The following is a 19,661-nucleotide window of genomic DNA, read 5'->3' as shown; positions in this document are numbered from 1 at the left end:
TTCTCCCAATAGCATATTGCCTAGACATAGGAATATGAGAGTTGGTCGCCGTTAAGCTTCTGCACTTAAGAATTAATTATTAGGGATACTAGGAATTGTATGAACTCGTAATTAAGGATATGCCTTCTTGCAAGGTGATTTAGAGAGTGGCATTAGCAATAGATGAAAAGAATGATGAATTCCTAAAAGTATATGAGAGTTGATAAGATGAAATTGATAACCCCAACAACAAACTCATTCATCTAATTCATTGAAGTGTTTGTATTCCTCTTTTCCATTGATCAAGTTCATGCATACATGTTTAATTATTGTCTTTTGCATTTAAAACCTACAATCAATTGTTCACAAGTCTCAAATAATCAACAAATCATATAGCTAACTAGGCCGTGAGTCCTTTCGGAAAACGATACTTGGTCTTAGCTAGTTTTATTACTTGATACGATTCGGTCACACTTGCAAGTTTTTGGTGTCGTCTTTCAGTGTGCATAAATTTGTCATCAAGTTTTTGCCGCCGTTGCCGGGGACTCGTGGTTTAACTAGTTCATTTGTGTGATTATTGATTATCTTTGACTTGAATTTTGAATTTTGAATTTTGAATTTTGAATTTCTGTTTTTATTTTTATTTTTATTTTATTTTATTTTATTTTATTATTTTATTTATTTTATTTTATTTTATTTATTTTATTTTTATTTTATTTTTATTTCTGTTTTTATTTTTATTTTATTTTATTTTATTTTTCTGTTTTTATTTTTTCTGTTTTTATCTTTTATCTCTGAATCTTATATCTTCTGTTATATCTTTTTGTGCTAACCAATTCTTCTAGGGATTTGTTTGCTTGTGTATGCAGGAAGCAATCCGAACTAGGAGCAAGAAAACTGCAGAACCTCTTCTTGAAGGTTTAGACGAGAGTAAACAGAGGAGAAGAATTTGTACATCTAGAGAACTTTTTCCTTCTCCGGAAACTCTGTTACAACCACCACCACGAGGTTCTGACCATAGTACTGAGGATATGGAGAATAATAATGCTAGAAGAACTCTTGCAGATTACACTAATATAGCTGGACCTCAGCATTTCAATAGCATAGCAAGACCAAGAGTCAATGCAGCTAATATGGAGGTGAAACCGGCATTAATCCAACTGGTGAAGAGTAAGCAATTTAATTGGTTGTCTCACGAAAGCCCATATGAGCACCTCACAACTTTTAATGAGATCTGCAACACGGTGAAAATAAATGGGGTGCCGGACGAAGCAATCAAACTTAGCCTGTTTCCATTCTCATTAGGAGGCAACGCTAAGCTTTTGTTGAATTCTTTTCCAGAAGGAAGCTTTATAGAGTGGGAAGCAGTTGTGACAAAGTTCCTAAACAAATACTTTCCACAATCAAAGGTAAATAAAGGAAAGCAAGAGATTTCATCATTTAGGCAAGGCATGGAGGAATCACTGGGTCATGCATGGGACAAATATAAAAGCTTATTAAGAAAGACTCCCACGCATGGATTTGACGAAGTGGAAGTAGTCCTAATCTTCCTTGGAGTTCTTGGTTCACTGATAACAGTTGAAAAACTGTTATTTTCATGCTTAAAAGTGATACTAAAAGCAACCTTTAGACTTAGAAACTAGCTTGAAATCATGCATTTTGTTTATATTTTCAGAAATAAGAGAGCTGGACAGGTTTATGCTTGATTTAAGTGTTTTTGTGCAGGTTTTGAGGTGAATTTGGTGAAAGAAGTGAAGAATAAGAGAGAGGACATTAGAAAAGACAAGAAAGAGTGCAAAAAGGAGAAGTCGAAGGCACCGCTCAGCGGCAAACTACCGCTGAGCGGCACTCAAGAGGTGGCGTTGGAACCGCTGAGGGGCAAATGGCCGCTGAGGGGAAGAAAGAAGACGCGTAACCACCGCTGAGCGGTAAATGGCGCTGAGCGGCACTTTTGGGCTTGGGCTTTTGTAATCTTTTGTAACTCTAGATTAGTATATAAGGGCTTGCACGTCCTTTAGTTAGAGATCTTTGGCAGAAACGAGGCAAACACTCTCTCTTTCCCCTTTGAAGGAGGATCTTGGATGCTCAGGCTACCTCTTCACCTTTATGGGTTTATTCTTTCATACTTTCATTGTTTTCATCTAGATTCACCATGATATGGTGAACTAAACCTTGTATGTTTGTTGGGGCTCATGTAATCTCTTGAAGCTCTCATATATGGCTTTGTTTGACTTTGATTAAGACATATGCTTTCTTTTCCATCCATTAGTTAGGTTTTTCCTCTTGTCCTGCTTGCATTGTTTACTCATTCTAATGCATGATTATTGGTTTTGTTGATACGGACACGTACGGGGAAATCTAGATCCGGGGAATTTCTCCCAATATTTACTGACAATATTATATTGGTTGCCTTTAAGCTCCTGCACTCATGAACTAATCATTAGGAATGCTAGGAATTGTATGAACTATTTGATTAGGGAGAAGCCATCTAGAATGGTACATTAGAGAGTGGCATTAACAATGATGATTTGAATGTTGAATTCCTAAAATATATGAGAGTGGATGAGATGAAATTGACCCCCAACAACATATTCATTCATAATTCCATTGAAAGTGTTTATCTTTTGTCTTTGCCATTGATCAATTCATGCATACATGTTTATTTTCGTCTTGCATATTAAACTTCAATATTGTTTCTTAAGTCTTAGCTAATCAAGAAATCACATAACTAAACTAGGCCGTGAGTCCTTTGGGAAGAACGATACTTGGTCTTACCAAGTTTATTACTTGAACGATTCGGTCATACTTGCCGATTGTGAAACAAGTTTGTGACATCATATTTTGGTGCTTACAAATTTGTCCATCAAGTTTTTGGCGCCGTTGCCGGGGATTCGTGGTTTAACTGGTTAATTTGTGTGATTATTGATTATCTTTGACTTTTTTTTTATTTTATTTTAAATTTCGAATTTTTATTTTATTTTATTTTTCTGTTTATATTTTTCAGTTTGTATTTTATTTGATTTTATTTTATTTTTCTGTTTTCTGTTTTTCTGTTTTCTGTTTTTATTTTCTGTTTTTTATTTTTCGGTTTTTATTTGATTTTATTTTATCTTTTTAGATTAGATTTTATTTTATTTTATTAGATTTTATCTTTTTATCTTTTTAGGTTAGATTTTATTTTATTCTTATTCTATCTTTTAGGTTAGGTTAGATTTTATTTTATTTTATCTTTTAGATTAGATTTTATTTTTTAGATTAGGTTTTATTCTATTTTATTTGATTCTATCTTCTAAATCTTTTATTCTTATATCTTTTCAATCTTTATTTTCTTCTATATCTTTTTGTGCTAACAATTGTTTTTAGGGTTTTGTGCCTAATGTCTGCAGAATGCAATTTGGTCAAGAGTTTAACTATAGGGGCACTCAATTCTACCAAAGTAATCTCAACCAATGGTGGGAACCTCACTCAAGCATGGATCAAAGCCAATTTTGGCAAGCTGCTGGACAATTTGAGAACCAACCACAACAACAATGGCAGCAACAACCCTTTCTATCAGGAAGTTTGGATAGGTTGGAGGACACCCTTCAACGATTTTTGAAAAATTCCGACTCTACTCAGAAAAGCATTGAAGAATCATGTAAAAGAATGGAGATGCAACTTCGTCACATTAGTCAGATATTAAATGATGATGTTAATACTGATGTTAACCTTAAGGAGGAAGGGCAAGTCATTATCACTGAAAGTGACAAGATTCTTGATGAGGAAAAATTAGAGGGAGATGAGGAAAGGGTAGAGAGAAAAGAGAAAGAAGAGTTGAGTGAGAAAGATAAAGATGAAGAAAAAGAAAAAGAATTGGTTGAGAGAGAGAGAGAAAGAAAATTTGTGTGAAGATAAAGAAGTTGAGGAGAAAAAGAGAAAGGAAGAAAAAAATAAAAGAAGAGAAAAAGAGAAAATTTAGGGAGAGAAAAAGGAAGAAAAAGAAGATGAGAGGAAAGAAGAAGAAATCACATGAAAAATCACATCCTCATCTAAAGAAGAATCATAGGAAGGAAAAGAAATTTAAGTGCTTCATGGAAATCTTCAAGAAATTGGAGATTAAAGTTCCTATGATTGAGACACTGCAACAGGTTCCTGGTTTGATCAAATTTCTGAAGAAGTTCAGTAGGAAGAAGAAGAAAAAGAAGAAGGAACTTGAGCTTTACTGGGTCAAGCTAATGACATTAAAAGAGCGCTTGCTGGGAGGCAACCCAGTGAATTTAAAAACTTTTGATTTGGTTTTGTAATTTTTAATTTGTGAACATTAGTTTTGTAAATATTTTTGTTGGATCCAGCATCTACTGAAGGATGTTAGGTTTGTAACACCTACTGATGGGTGTTGGTGAGAAAATTTTGCACCTACTGATGGGTGCTGGTAAGTTGGAAACACCTACTGATGGGTGTTGGTGGAATTTGGGTCAGGCTCGTGACGTTAAACAAGCGCTACCTGGGAGGCAACCCAGTTGATTGATTGTTTTTGTTTGTTTATTTTAGTTAGGGTTTGCATAAGCATTTTTAACATTGAATTGCAGGGAACCTATGAGGGACATGTAGGGAAGGCACGTAGGTCAAGAAAAGAAGGAGAGGAGCACATCACGAAAGTGCCGCTGAGCGGTATTTACCGCTGAGCGGTACTCTCGCAGACTGGGCTTTAGTTCCCCTTAGCGGGACCCGAGCCCATTAGGGTATTTTTATACCCCAAGCTGCGTTTTAGGGTTTATTTCCAGACTTCTCTCTGCACAAACACTTCCACACACCTTCTCCTAGGTTTTCCACATCTTTTCACTCTTCCCTCTTAAGAAAATCTCTCTTCTATTCACTTTTTCACTAGTGTGCCATCAAAGTTTGGGGTTGGAAGAGAGCATTCTAGTTTGAAGCATTCTCATGCATCTAGTATCTCCACCCAAGTAAGTAAAATGCATTTTGTTCATTCTAGGGTTCTTGAATTTGAATGTGATTGTCAAAGCATGAATATTTAGGGGTTTTGATTTCTATGCATGATTTGATGATATATTTGATGTTTGAACCGATTAAACTGCATGATTATGAACTGGAAAACTGAAAATTGCATTTGGGTGGAGTTAGGAAGCTTTAAAAACTGATTTCAAAAATCTGCAGATACCGCTGAGCGGCATTTACCGCTGAGCGGCACTCTGCCAGATTTGTTTTTTCTGGTTTTTGCGTGTTTGAATGTGGCACTGGTGGCGCTGAGGGGAAATTCTGGCCCTCAGCGGTGGTTTAGCTTCAAAAGGAGTTTGTTTTGTGTTTACTAATGATTAACATCATGTTCTGTGGTTTTGGATTTGTTTGAATGCAGGAATGGCATCCTCTTCAGGAAAGAGATTGAAAACCATGGCAACCAAGAGAAAGGAAAAGGAACCAGAGCAGCCCCATAATGGCAGGTTCCTCTCTAGGAAACATGAGAAGCACTTTAGGGTGGTTCAGGACAGGAGACTTCTAATGGAGAGAAAGGTTGGAATGATACCTAACTTTGCTCCTCAATTTGGAGAGCAAGTGTTAGGGAATGATTGGGGAAAGCTAGCACTATCCAGCACCTGCAAACATAGCTGTGGTCAAGAATTCTACCCAATGCAAAGAAGATTGGTGATTATCCAGCTGAGAATTATTTGGGCTATGTTAGAGGCCATGCTATCAGGTGATAGCTGATGAGATTAGTGTGTGTGCTAACACCTCAAACAACAAAGCACCACTGGGACATCCTTCTTTGATCACTCACCTTTGCAAGCTAGCTGGGGTGGACACTTCTGTTCCACCATTTGAGAGGCCAAGAAAAGCTATAGATGAGGCCTATTACAGACAGTACTGTGGAGGTGAGGAGGCAGCCCAGCCAGTGCCACCACGCCAGGCTCGTAGAGAGAGAAGGCCAGCACAGAGCAGGACTTCTGCTGATACTCATGAGGCAGAACCATTCCAGATGAGGGACATGTATATGTCTCTTATAGGTGCTCAGTTGCAGTCCATCCACAGAGGGCAGGTGGCCACGGCTGAGATGATAGTGGGGATGTATGATACCCCTCCAGCACACAGGTGGACTATGGATGAATTCCATAATGTGGTAGCTTGGCCAGAAGAACCAGTATATGGAGGAGCTGAAGCAGCTGAAGCTTCAGCCGAGACATGGATGAAGATGAAGCTGAGGAGGAGGATGCATTTGATGAAGATGATGATGAAGAGGAAGAGGAAGATACAGAGAGCTCGGACTGATGAGGAGCTGAGATAGCATTTACTGATGAATGCTATCATATGATTATGCTTTTGTGGTTTAAGTTTTCTGAACTTATTTGTTTTTGTTTTTAGATTAGGGTTTGATGTACTCTATTGAACACCTGGTTTTTGTGATGGTTTGCTATTAACTGTGATTGTGTGATAAGTAATGCTTGATGATGCTTATTGATTGATTGATGTTGAGATGATGTGCACATTAAAATGCTTATACAGGTGATTCACAAGCTTTGTGAACAAATGTAATATCATGATTGTGATTGTGAAATTAAGCAGGATGTGCATGTCAAATGTGAATGAGCTTATATGTGAGGTTTTGAGCTCCAGAGTTGTTATTGTTGAATGCTATTACTTTGAAAGCATGAATGACTTTGCCCAGGTTTTCTATGATTGAATCAATTGCTTGTTTTGCATCATATGATCAAAGGCCGTGTTTTTGAAACCCTTTTTATTGGCCAAATTCATAAAGTTAGCCTTCTAAAAGAGAACACGTTGTGTTCTATCCTTTGAACCCTTAGCCTTAAATATACACTGAACACCCTTGATTGAAAATCTTTACCTTGAGTTAAGTAGAAGATCTTGTGTGGTATTGTTAAATGTTCAAGTTTGGGGTTATTGGGGAAACATGAAAAAGGAAAAAGCATTGAGCTAACAGCTAAAAAGTAAGAATATGCAAAGAAAAGAAAAGAAAAAGAAGCAAAGCTCAATGCAAATGCAAAAGCAAAGGCAAAAGAAAGTTGGGAATGAATAAGAAGATTGTGTTGTTATGATTCTCTTAACTCAAGGATTTTGTGATCCAGAAAAACCAATTTTCTTGTTAGCCCAGCCACATTATAAGCCATTGAAAAGTCCTTGTGATGATGCATGCTTGTGAATGTATTTGATTGTGGTTAAATGAAAGGCAAAGTTGATTCATGTGACATTGTGATAGTGGAGTGAATGAGTGAAACACTTTACCTCTTATACACTTGTGTGTTGAGTGAAACACTTTACCTAGTGAGGAAATATTCCATAAGCACATGAACATCCATGCTTAATTGATTGATCATTCATGAAAAATAGCATTTGTTGGAATTTAAATGACTTTGTGAACACTAAAGCATGTGCACATCTTGATTGAACTCTTGGTCTTAAGTTTGAGTGAAGTTATTACTTATCTTGAAAAGAGGATTTTGAATGAGTGAACCATCATATGAATTGGTTGGAGATGGAGTTACATTTTATTTGCTTGAGGACAAGCAAAGTTCTAAGTTTGGGGTTGTGATAACAGTTGAAAAACTGTTATTTTCATGCTTAAATTGATACTAAAAGCAACCTTTAGACTTAGAAACTAGCTTGAAATCATGCCTTTTGTTTATATTTTCAGAAATAAGAGAGCTGGACAGGTTTATGCTTGATTTAAGTGTTTTTGTGCAGGTTTTGAGGTGAATTTGGTGAAAGAAGTGAAGAATAAGAGAGAGGACATTAGAAAAGACAAGAAAGAGTGCAAAAAGGAGAAGTCGAAGGCACCGCTCAGCGGCAAACTACCGCTGAGCGGCACTCAAGAGGTGGCGTTGGAACCGCTGAGGGGCAAATGGCCGCTGAGGGGAAGAAAGAAGACGCGTAACCACCGCTGAGCGGTAAATGGCGCTGAGCGGCACTTTTGGGCTTGGGCTTTTGTAATCTTTTGTAACTCTAGATTAGTATATAAGGGCTTGCACGTCCTTTAGTTAGCATCTTTGGCAGAAACGAGGCAAACACTCTCTCTTTCACCCCTTTGAAGGAGGATCTTGGATGCTCAGGCTACCTCTTCACCTTTATTGGGTTTATTCTTTCATACTTTCATTGTTATTCATCTAGGTTCACCATGAATATGGTGAACTAAACCTTGTATGTTTGTTGGGGAATCAAGTAATCTCTTGAAGCTCTCATATATGGATTTGTTGATACATCTTTGAATTAAGACATATGCTTTCTTTCATCATTAGTTAGGGTTTTTCCTCTTTGCTCAATGCTTGCATTGTTTAACTCATTCTAATGCATGATTATTGGTTTTGTTGATACGGACACGTACGGGGAAATCTAGATCCGGGGAATTTCTCCCAATATTTACTGACAATATTATATTGGTTGCCTTAAGCTCCTGCTCATGAACTAATCATTAGGAATGCTAGGAATTGTATGAACTATTTGATTAGGGAGAAGCCATCTAGAATGGTACATTAGTGAGTGGCATTAACAATGATGATTTGAATGATGAATTCCTAAAATATATGAGAGTGGATGAGATGAAATTGACCCCCAACAACATATTCATTCATATATTCCATTGAAAGTGTTTATCTTTTGTCTTTGCCATTGATCAAAATTCATGCATACATGTTTATTTTCTGTCTTGCATTTTAAACCCAAATATTTCGTTTGTAAGTCTTAGTTAATCAAGAAACCACATAACTAAACTAGGCCGTGAGTCCTTTGGGAAGAACGATACTTGGTCTTACCAAGTTTTATTACTTGAACGATTCGGTCATACTTGCCGATTGTGAAACAAGTTTGTGACATCATATTTTGGTGCTTACAAATTTGTCCATCAGCCACTTTATGTTCTTTCTTGTGTGTGATATGTCTCTTGATTGCTTGCACATATGCCTTGGCTTGACTCTTGTTGATAACTCTTGATTGATATGCATGTTTGGAAGTGATAAAGGCTGTTTTGTTTTTGAGCCTCTCTAGCCAAATAAGCTCACCTTGTTCTAATCCTTTGAAAACCCTTTTTGAGCCTATACTTTCCCCCATTTCTTTGTTTTGAATGCTCATACACTAGCCCTAAGTGAAAAACCATGATTACCTTAACCTTAGGGAATTTTGGAGCTTTGGAAGTGTTTTGGGAACAAGTGTGGTCTCTTGGGGGTTTCTGATGAGTTGGCTAGTTGGTCCCTCTTCTTGTTTTGTTTCGGTAAATATATGTGTATCTTGTCTTTTACAGTTTTGTTTTGAAAAGAGAGAAAAGAAAAGAGACAGGATGGAAAAAAAAAGAAAGCAGAAAAATAGTGAAAAAAAAATGTGAATAATTGTGAATAATGGAGTCAAGAAGAGGATGAAATTAGAGGTTGTGGGTGTGTTTGAATGTGTTTACACTTGTTCCCCATTGCTCCTCTGTTCCTTATGGTTTGTAGCTTCTTATCCAGATATATCCTCCCTTGTCCTTGGCCCCATTACAACCATGAAAAGACCTTTTGATTTGAACATGCGAATGTGTTTGAGTGTTGATATTAGAGGCTTGCCAAGTCTATTTGTGATTGCTTTCTTGAGTGCATTGAGTGACATTGATTTACATTAAACACTTGAGAGAAACACTGATTGTGTGCATCTGTGAGGCTCTGTTGCTTTTGATTCATCTCTTGAACTGATTGACTGCTTTCCTTGTACTGAATTGCTTGGATGATTTCATGAGTATCTGTTTTTTCTGATTGATTCTGTGTCGGATATTGTCTACTTCCTTTCTTGGTCCAGATTCCTGGAGAACTATGTAATTCTGTTTCTATCCTCGTTAGTCTTTGTTTTCTGCGTGCTGAGTTTGTGTCACTTCCCTGATGTCTTTTGAACTATTCCTTGATCTGCGTCTTGATTTTGCCCAGGAGTGCAAAAGACTAAGTGTGGTCTATTTTGATGAATCAATATTTTATTGATTTCACTTAGTTTATTGTATCGGATTTAATCAAGGAATTGTGCTTGAATGTACAATATTATCCTATTTTTCCTAATTGTGCTAAATTTGATTGGAAATTCTTATTTTAACTAATTTGAATTATCTGAGATAATTATTTTACAAGGAAAATTTGGAGATACAATTTGGGACATTTGAAGGTTAAATGAGAAATGGCAGTTGAGCCCAATGCATCTCAGTCATTTAAATTTTCGCACAGTGCTGCGTGAATGCTGTGTCAACTTGTGTGTCCTCGTTTGAGTTCAATTCTTATCCGTTTTCCATGCAATTTTTTTTCATAGTTTCGTCTAGATGTCTATTTTCACGTATAGTTTTTACTTTGTTCAAATTAGTTCTGTACTGTTCCCAGTAATGTTTTTACTCCCCTATGTCAGTCCAGTGATTACTGTTTGAGTGTTCTAATATGTTTGCATTGTTTGCTTGCTGTTTAGTACTTGTGGTGGCTGGAATTTATCATTGGACAATGCATCTCATGGCCACAAAAAGAAATTAAATATGGTTCTAGACTCTTAATTGGTTGCAAGGAGGTCCAAATTGTTTTGAGTTGAACAAAACTGCACATCTATAAGATTGAAGAAATGAAGTGCATTTATGCTGGAAATGAGCTGCTCATGCTGGAAATGGTTCTTCTTTCCATTGATCAAAACTCATGCATACATGTTTACTTTTTTTCTTTTGCATTTGAAACCTCAAGAATTTGTTTATTTTCACAAGTCTTAAATAATCAAGAAGTCATATAACTAACTAGGCCGTGAGTCCTTTGGGAGAACGATACTTGGTCTTACCAAGTTTATTACTTGATACGATTCGGTCACACTTGCCGAGGTTACAAGTTTTTGGCGCCGTTTTCGGTGTTCAGAAATTTGTCATCACCAGTCTAAAGCCTCTCCCCTTAATGACAAGGAAAAGACCTGACACCATAGCATGTCATTCAACGAGTACACTACCATCGCATCTACAAAAGAGCGCAGATGTTTCTCGGGGTCAGATGTCCCATTGTATCTATCCATTGATGGTAACATCTTAATCTCCGGCATAATCGCCCTCATTACCGCTGTAGTAAAAGGATGGAGTCCCTCTGCACGGTCAAGGCGCTCAATGAGTGGTAAATGACTCCCTGGGTTCACTTTTTTTGCTCGGCGGCCCACATTCTGAGAATTCCCCCTGACATCGTTTGCCTCTGGCCTTCCACCCGTGTCTTGGACGGTATGGCTACTCTCTCCTCTATCCTCCTCACCCATACCCCTTGCATCGTTATTTACCGACTGTAGGACCGTACGTCCTCCTGGTCCTCTACTCCTCTCAGCTCTCAAAGTCGCTACCTCATCTCTTAGCTCCTGCATTTGTCTTTGCATCTCCTGAAGTACCTGTAGTTGAAGTTGCTCTGCCATTGTGGTTTCTGTAGGTATTTCCTCTACTCTCCTTGGCCCCACGGTGGTCGCCAAATGTTTATGTTTAAAGCGGGTCTGAGGTCTCTGCTCCACTTGCTTGCTCTCTTCCTGTGTAAAATGATTCAGATCTCCTTCCCCAATCGGTTCAACGGAGTGAATTGCAAGGAAACACTCTGACGCTCAAGTTATTGGGGTGTCTTCCAAGGTCTCCTATCAAATCAGAAAATCCAATGTACCTGGTCATTAGTGTTGTATTTATAGGCTTTGTAATCATCCAGCTCATTGGACGTCATTTAATGCCCTTTAATGTAATAAATCTTGTGCCTAATCATTTGCTAACGTCTTTATATCCGGCATAATGTGCCTGATATTACCCATTAATTAGCTATAAATGTCTTTCGCACTAGGGGTTACTTACCTTTAATACACATTAATGCCATTAACTGCCTTCCAATCGGTTATTCACTGCTGCGTTGGTCACCTCCGGTGGATCGCCGTCAACGCCCATTACCGGTCGTCCACCTTATATAGTACATGTACAAAAATGAAAGTATGATGCTAAGATACGCGAAAAGCATGGATAACAAAATTCACAAAAATAATATAATGATAATAATTAAGTGAGAAAAATTTCAATTAAACTTTAGTTTTTCCTTTTATAAATTTATATTAGATTCGACATTTTTAAGTTGGTTTTTTAGAATCTATCTATGATTGAATCATACCATTAAAGAAAAACTTGAATAAGAATATGAAAAATTATACCAAATGTATGTTAAGAAGATACGAAAGATACTTCCTACATACCTATTAAAAGAAAATCTAAACTAATATCATAAGGAAGGAAAGAAACCAAGTTATACTGTTTAAAATATATATTTATCAATAATAATTATATGTTTGTAGATGGTTCAACACATGCAAGTGAAGAAATGTGTCTCTTGATACTTGTGAGTGAACAGAGGCTGTATCCACAGAAAGACAACCATGCAAGCAAGAGTTCTGCCAATCGATTCTACCCTTTTACTTTTAACCAAAAATAAAGAGAAAGTTTTGGACAAAGGTGTTGTAAATTATTTCACTACCATTTTAAACAATTACTTTACTCTGTGTCATTATTTTGATGACAAAAGGAAGAAGACACGGTGGAATAACATAAGGTAATAAAGGGTTCATAAAGATAATTGATGTTATGAGGTAAACGTTGCTAATGAAAAACGATAGATGTTGATTGGTGAGTGTGTGCATGAGACAGGGATGTTAACTCTCTCGCAGATTGAACTTTCAAAATTTGATCTGTTTTTCTTTCTTTAGCCTTTATCTGCCGACAAAAACTCTGAGGACCATAAAGAGAGAGTGTTGAGTAGTGTGACATGTAACACCATTTTCAAACACTTCACTTTGTTTCTCTCTTTTTTCTTCTTCTTCTTCTTGCTAATCTTCTCAGCTTCACTCTCTTGCTCATGGACATGGATGTTTGCAGAAATGTATCAGTTTCTAGTGAGTGTCAGCAAGAGCTTCCCACCCTTGATGACCTTTTCTCACATCAGAACATGGTTAGTGTGTTTGGCCTATTCATTCCACCTTTCTATTTTGCTGCTTTTGGCACTTGTTTGATAAAGTTTTCTTGCCTTGCTTCCTTTTTCCTAGTTTTAACACATGGATTTTCCTTCTAGACCACTCCCCTTTTGATTTTAGTGCTGAGGGAGAAATTCTTTTGTGTGAATACAGTGTTTTAAGGTTAATCTGTTGACTTGGTTCATTCCTTTTAACTTTGAGTCTTGTATGAGGAAACTGGTTTGGGGGTGGTTTATCAGAGCAAGTTTTTGTGGCAATTTTGCGCTGAAAGGGTGACAGAACTCTTCTTCTAGAACCACAACTTCACTTTTATGCATATATAGAGACTAAAATTGATGACTTTTCCATGGACTGAAGAAACAAACTAATCAAGTTTCAATATTTGTTGGTGTGTATGTATGTGCTTGATGCTGTGTTATGTGATTGTACCAACTAAACTGATCTGTTTTCTGGAACCTAAAATGTGAGCAGGAAGAGGATTTTGGCATGGAATGGTTGTCTGTGTTTGTGGAAGACTGTTTTTCCAGTAAGCCAAGTTGCCTCTTGGCACCCCCTGGTGTTGAAACCACGAGCCCTAGCACCAAGCCTTCAAGCACAATGCAAAGACCCCAACAAAGTTACTGTCCTCTGCAGAATTTTTCTGTGCCAGGGAAAGCCAGGAGCAAGAGGAAGAGGCTATCAGCACCAAGGACAAAACACACTCTAAGCACTTGGTCAAATAATTTCAGTACTCAAGTGTTGAGTTCTGACCCTCCTCTCTTGAAACAAGCCTATTGGTTGGCTGATAGTGAACTCATTGTCCCAAAGAAGAAGGATGAGCAAGAAGTGAAAGTGGATATTGTGGTTAGGAAGGAGAAACTGGGGGAGTATTGTGATGAGGGTGAAGTGAACAATAGTAGTAATAATAATAATGGGCAGCACCCAATTCCAAGAAGGTGCACACATTGTCTGGCTCAGAGGACCCCACAGTGGAGGGCAGGACCATTGGGTCCAAAGACACTATGCAATGCATGTGGTGTGAGGTACAAGTCTGGAAGGTTGTTGCCCGAATATAGGCCAGCCAAGAGCCCTACTTTTGTTAGCTATTTGCATTCAAATTCACACAAGAGAGTCATGGAGATGAGAATGAGTGTTCTATCTACTCAGAAGTAGTGAAGTGATTTTACTGCATACTTTTTATGTACAACCAAACTTCAAAATCAAGGAACAGATTATTTGGAAACAGATATTATGAGCCATATGAAGCACACTTTCAAAAGTACTGAAACAAGTGCAGATTATAGCTTGCAATATGCAAGGAAAGGAAGAACTTCTGTTTTTTCATTTCCCCATTTTTACTCAAATCATGGTTTGTGATTTTAAATTATGTTGAAATATTATTCAACTGTTGTTTTGCTAAATCTGTCACAACCCATTTATCCAAACTTATACACTACAGATTGCAATGCAATTCAAAATCCAAAGTTCAAAACCAGTTATCCATGTTATACAATTCAGAATCCAAAGTTCAAAACCAGTTATCCATGTTATATACCATTCAAAACATGTTATATAAGCCTTTTGCTCTTACCTTTTTCTTCTTTAGACACACATTGGTGGCTTATTGGATTTTTCAATATTGCTCCATTTTTCTGATTTGTCTTTTTGTGCTTTGAAATTTCCTTGTCAATGTCACGAATTTTGTTCCACTTGGTATCATATGCTTTCACTATAAGCACGTGAGAGAGCTATTTGTTTGAAATTTGAACTTTGCAGTTGGCATGCACTACCTTCCTCCATTATAATATGCTCGTGACTTTTATTTTCACTATACTTTCATCAAAGAATAAGAGGAACAAAATTATAGCGTTTATTTATGTTTTTCTTTGTTTTCCTTTAGGTTTTTAATTACTAAACTGCCACTTTGTTTTCTCTTTAATTTTGCTTTACTAATATTTATACAGAAAACACTGAAAATGACATTTGTTTGTTTTCTGTGTCCTTTTACGAATGTTTGAAAAGAAAAGAAAATAAGGTATAAGTTTTATAAGTAAAATCACAAGTTTATAACTTTATTTCTAAACACTCCACTAGTTAGTGTATTGATTTTCCAGTTAAAACATTCTCTTCTTTTATTATAAGCACTTTGCTTTTAAATAGTACATTTGATTCTAGCATCTAATAATTTAAGAGCTTATTCATGAAAAGTAAAATAAAGAATTCTTGTGGTTAACGAAGAAGTAAGAGTTGACGCCTCTACAAATTTATAATCTTTTATTCATGTAGTTGTCGGTTGATTTTTGTATTATCAATGAAACTGATTTATTTTGATGACACCATTTATATATAATATCATGGTATTTCACAGACACATGTGAAGACAGCTGAATTAGATCACAGAAGAGAAAGTCAAATGCATTTTACTTAAGACTTAAAAAGCAACTTTTTCCATCTTATCGGTGAAAAAGTTCTTGAGTAAATGAATGTTCAAACATTCAGAATATCTCAAGTACAATAACTCATGATCACATGTATGTGTATAGTTCCTACTACCTATAACAATAATGATAATAATATTAATAATGATGTATGTACAAGACCCTACAACATTAAAATCAAGGGTAGAAGAGTGATTGATAAGAAAGCTACTATTGATGGCCTCAAAGAAGGGGAAAGGGAAGGATTTATCTGAACAATAAAGTTGCAAGTTGGTGTTGAAATGTTGCTTGTTGTAAGCCTTGCCAAACCTTCAAAATTGCAGGCCAAGTCATTCTGATCCTGTGTCTGGTAATATATGTTAAATGCATAAGAGGCATTCCCATTGGCATCCAAGTTGTTGCAAGAAGATCCATATCCAAGTGCAGTGCAATCAGCAAGGGAGCATGCATAGTTTATGTTATCAGCAAGTTTGCTTAGGTTCTGTGCATCAGGGTTGAACATGCACCACTTTGGATCAAGATAGTATACATTTTGAGCACCAACTAGTGACTTGTTTTGGCCTTTTCCAGAAAGGTCCATTGGAAACTTAGGCTTTCCATCATACTTGAAAATTCCCCAATGGCGTTCAAAGTTCCCTGGGGCAATGCTTTTGGCATCCTCATCAATGAGGCCAAAAAGATAAACTTCAATATATTTTGGCCTAAGTGGGGTCCCTCTGTTCAATGCAAGCTTCGGTAGAAGTCCATTGTAGAACCTAAAAGCATTGCCTACATTGGCATTTTTGTCACCATCTGTTGGCCATCCTACCTCTCCTACCAGAATTGGCATGTCTCCATACCCCACTTTTTGGAGGGCAGAGACCAAGGTGTCAAAGTTTGCATCAAAGACATTGGTGTATGAAACCCCATTATCATTTATGGGGTTAGCTACCCCATCAAAGAAGGCATAGTGAAAAGGGAAATTGTCATTCCCATAGAGGCTCAAGAAGGGGTAAATGTTCACAGTGAATGGTGCATTGTTCTTGGCCAAAAATTGCACAATATGAATCATTAGGTCACTTATATCAGGCCTAAACATTCCACCTGATGGAGCAGGGTTGTTTATTGGAGACTCATACACATCAGCATTTAAGGGCACTGTGGCTTTTATGTAGTCTCCTACACCAACTTCATTGAGGGCATTCTGAATGTTCTGTAGTGCAGGGAAGGTGACTTGCATCAATGAGCCATTGTAGGATTTCAAAAATGGCTCGTTCCCAACTGCTACATACCTGTGAAAGAATAAACATGGAGTGAAAAATGAACAAACACTAAGAGTTCATTGGAACTCAAATATAAACAAAACCAATATGCATTCATTATTGATTGGAATCACCTAGTTCAAATCTCAGAATTGAGGAAAAGTTCTCAAGACAGGACAAAAGTTCTATGATTTTTTTTCAAGTGGCAACTCCAATTTCCAATACTAATATTTCATCCTTAGTGGACTTGTCATTTGGAGTTGTAACTTTGTGGAAGATTTTACTGAAATCTTAATCTCAAATTTCTTGAGCAATTGCAAAGGAAAAGAAAACCAAGTTGGAGTAGCACAGAAGTTTTTCTGAAGCTCAAACACAGGCAGAATTTATCCAAAGTTTTTCTCCGCTTCCTTCCATCTTTTCAAGATCAATGTTCTCCATTTATTAAAGATGGGAAAGAAGAAGTGCAATGAGCTTTCTCAAAATTATTTATTTTCAAATAGTAAAGTTCTAAATGATTTTTTAGTCACAAAGGGAATTAGTACTACTGATCTAGCAGTTGAATAAGCCAATTAAAATCACTTGTTTCAAACACTCTCACAAGAAGACACACCACAACTACCAAAAATAAAAAGAATCTATATGCAGAAAAAAGGTACAATTTCAGGTCACTTTTCTGTGTCTCCATTTTAGATCCAGTGAAGGCAAATTTGAATACAGTCACATAGTAACCATCGTTTTAGCCATATGATAAAATGTAGAAAAATTTAAGTTATGTACTAATTTTCGTTAGGAATAAAATTTTATCTCAGTAATGTACTTAATTTTTAAGGTAATTTTTATTATGTGACCTATTAAGTAATAAAATTTCAATTTTGATTGAACAACAATGTAATAAAGATACAAATCAAACAGTTAGAGATGTGTTTTAAATCAAATTTTTTCCAAAACAAAATATCAGTAATCTGTTTTTTTTTTCTTAATCACAAAGAACCTCATATTATGCAAGAATCCAAATTACCAAGCAAAACATGAAATCAAATAAACATTCAGATGGGATTCATTATTCAAACATATTACATAACTTCTTGCCTACATTCCACACTCCCTCAAGATTAAAAGCTCATCTCACATTCACAATAGGAGAAAGAAAATTATTTAACTCACTTGATGTTAACTCCACCCCTGAAGTTGTAACTTGTGACATTCTTCTTCACCCACTGCATGGCACGATCATAGTCATTCATCTCAGATAGTTGGTTATTGGGAATGGCAACCATGACTTCAATCCCTGACCCAGATAGCGCCATCATGCAAGACTCATCTGCATCAAACAGCTTCACCTTTTGAATCCCATTGTCCTTCAACATCTCAACCACAGTGTCTGCTCTCAACTGGTGTGTGGCTTGAGTCCCCCAGTTCACCCCAAGCCCTTCCACACCCCACCAACCCATCACCCCAATCACTGCAAAAACCCATCTCAAAAACCACCCTTTTCCCATCACTCCCGAAAAAACAACAAAAGTGTATTGCTACAAATTATTTGCTATTCAAAGGCTTTTGGGTGATCACAAGATTTGTCTATTCAAAACACTACTTAGGGTGAGAAGTGAAAGTGAGCTCATTTTAGGATGAAAAATCCAGAACACTTTTTCACCCCACCAATGAAGAATAATGAGTTGGTTTAAAAAAAAAACTATTTGCTATGGTTTGCAGTATTTTACCAATCTATATTGAATATGAAGAATGCCAACCCCCAGAAGTTCTTTCTTATAAATACAAGAATCAAGTTTGTTTGTTCCCTACACTTTTCTGACTAAAATAAGTGACAAAATGAGAAAAGTAGAAAAATTTATGAAAAAAAAGGGTTGAATGAAAATCCCTTTAGCTCCCAAAGAAGAAAGACAAGCATTGATTACCTCCGCAACTTTGTTGTGATTCAGGTAAGGTGACACCAGGTTGTGGATCTAGAGAGACTGGTAAAAAACTTATGTTAAAAAGACATTTTCCTGTAATAATAGTCAGTTAACTTGAGAAAGGCTTTGAACTATAAGAGAAAGTGGTAACTGTAAGAAAACATAAATGCAGTTCAATGAATGGAATGAAAATAATGGAAGTTTGAATCAATGCTAAAGAAAGAGGTGAAAGAGAAAGGTGATGCTTTGTTCTGTGTTTGTGTCGGTTTTGGATGAAATATTGATTGTTTGAAGAAAAATTGGAAGTTGATGTTATTTATTGTGTGAAGTGAGAAAGAGTTTTGGACTTTATATTGAAGCAAAGAAGAAAGCAATAAGGTGCAAACTACCTCAACTTCTCACGGTTTCCAAAATTAATTAATTTATTTATTCGAGTTAATAAATGCTCATCGATTCTCGTTTATAAGAATGAAAAACATCTATTATAATAACGTCAAACACTATAACAAATGCTCATCGATTCTCGTTTACATGAATATTATATTTTTCGTGAGAATGTAACACCTGTCTTATTTACATTAAAGATATAATTTTAAAGTAGTGCTAAACCCGAGTTAATTCGGTCAACTGGGTTCGAACCGAGTTTAAAAAAAATAATTTCTTTTATATATGATCAATTTTTAATTCGGCTTATTTAAAATTCGATTCACTCAGATTATACTTGTGATGAGTCAAATTTATTCATCAATCCACCTATTTTAATTTAATTATTTATTATTTTGTGTTTCAATATTATTAGTTAACATTTTTTATTGTATTATAAATAAAGAAAAAGATGTTTTAAGAGAGCAAAATATTATAATTTTATCCATTCAAGATTTTAATATTATAAATAGATAAATGACACAAAAATTATCAATGTTATAAACTTAATTATTCATTTTTAGGTTTGTTTTTGGATTACATTTGAGTTGTATGTTAATTTTTTTATTTTAAATTGTGTTTTCAGTTTTAGAGTGAAATTATTTAAATTTGAATTACAAAAAAATTGTAATTTTTTTGGATTTAAAAAAAAACTTGTAATTAAGTGAGCTAGTGAGCCAACCCATTTAACCCACCAACCCGTGGTGAGTCAGGCCGGGTTCAAATTTTTTCGG

General features: G+C 36.1%; 2 protein-coding genes across 2 annotated transcripts; one reads left to right on the top strand and one right to left on the bottom strand.

Annotated features, from left to right (window-relative positions):
* Window positions 1-12,515: 12,515 nt before the first annotated feature.
* Window positions 12,516-14,159, top strand: LOC124845861 (GATA transcription factor 2-like). The gene is made up of 2 exons (XM_047323047.2): window positions 12,516-12,911; window positions 13,405-14,159. The coding sequence occupies exons 1-2, from the start codon at window positions 12,819-12,821 to the stop codon at window positions 14,083-14,085; spliced, it is 774 nt and encodes a 257-aa protein (XP_047179003.1). The 5' UTR covers window positions 12,516-12,818; the 3' UTR covers window positions 14,086-14,159.
* Window positions 14,160-15,311: 1,152 nt separating this feature from the next.
* On the bottom strand, window positions 15,312-18,806 carry LOC124845860 (glucan endo-1,3-beta-glucosidase 8-like). The gene is made up of 2 exons (XM_047323046.2): window positions 17,756-18,806; window positions 15,312-16,621 (listed from the first exon to the last, which is right to left on the bottom strand). The coding sequence occupies exons 1-2, from the start codon at window positions 18,088-18,090 to the stop codon at window positions 15,514-15,516; spliced, it is 1,443 nt and encodes a 480-aa protein (XP_047179002.1). The 5' UTR covers window positions 18,091-18,806; the 3' UTR covers window positions 15,312-15,513.
* Window positions 18,807-19,661: the final 855 nt, after the last annotated feature.

Source organism: Vigna umbellata, chromosome 4 (genome assembly GCF_029865625.1).
Source record: "Vigna umbellata cultivar VRB3 chromosome 4, Vumbellata_1.0, whole genome shotgun sequence".
NCBI lineage: Eukaryota > Viridiplantae > Streptophyta > Magnoliopsida > Fabales > Fabaceae > Vigna > Vigna umbellata.
The sequence above is the reverse complement of the archived record's forward strand: the minus strand, read 5'-3'. Positions and strand labels throughout refer to the sequence as shown.

Coding starts and splice junctions, on each gene's coding strand:
- LOC124845860 (XM_047323046.2), bottom strand. CDS start 18,090: ATGGGAAAAGGGTGGTTTTTGAGATGGGTTTTTGCAGTGATTGGGGTG. Junction 16,622..17,755: donor AGGGGTGGAGTTAACATCAA/GTGAGTTAAATA, acceptor ATTCTTTCACAG/GTATGTAGCAGTTGGGAACG.
- LOC124845861 (XM_047323047.2), top strand. CDS start 12,819: ATGGACATGGATGTTTGCAGAAATGTATCAGTTTCTAGTGAGTGTCAG. Junction 12,912..13,404: donor TTTTCTCACATCAGAACATG/GTTAGTGTGTTT, acceptor AAATGTGAGCAG/GAAGAGGATTTTGGCATGGA.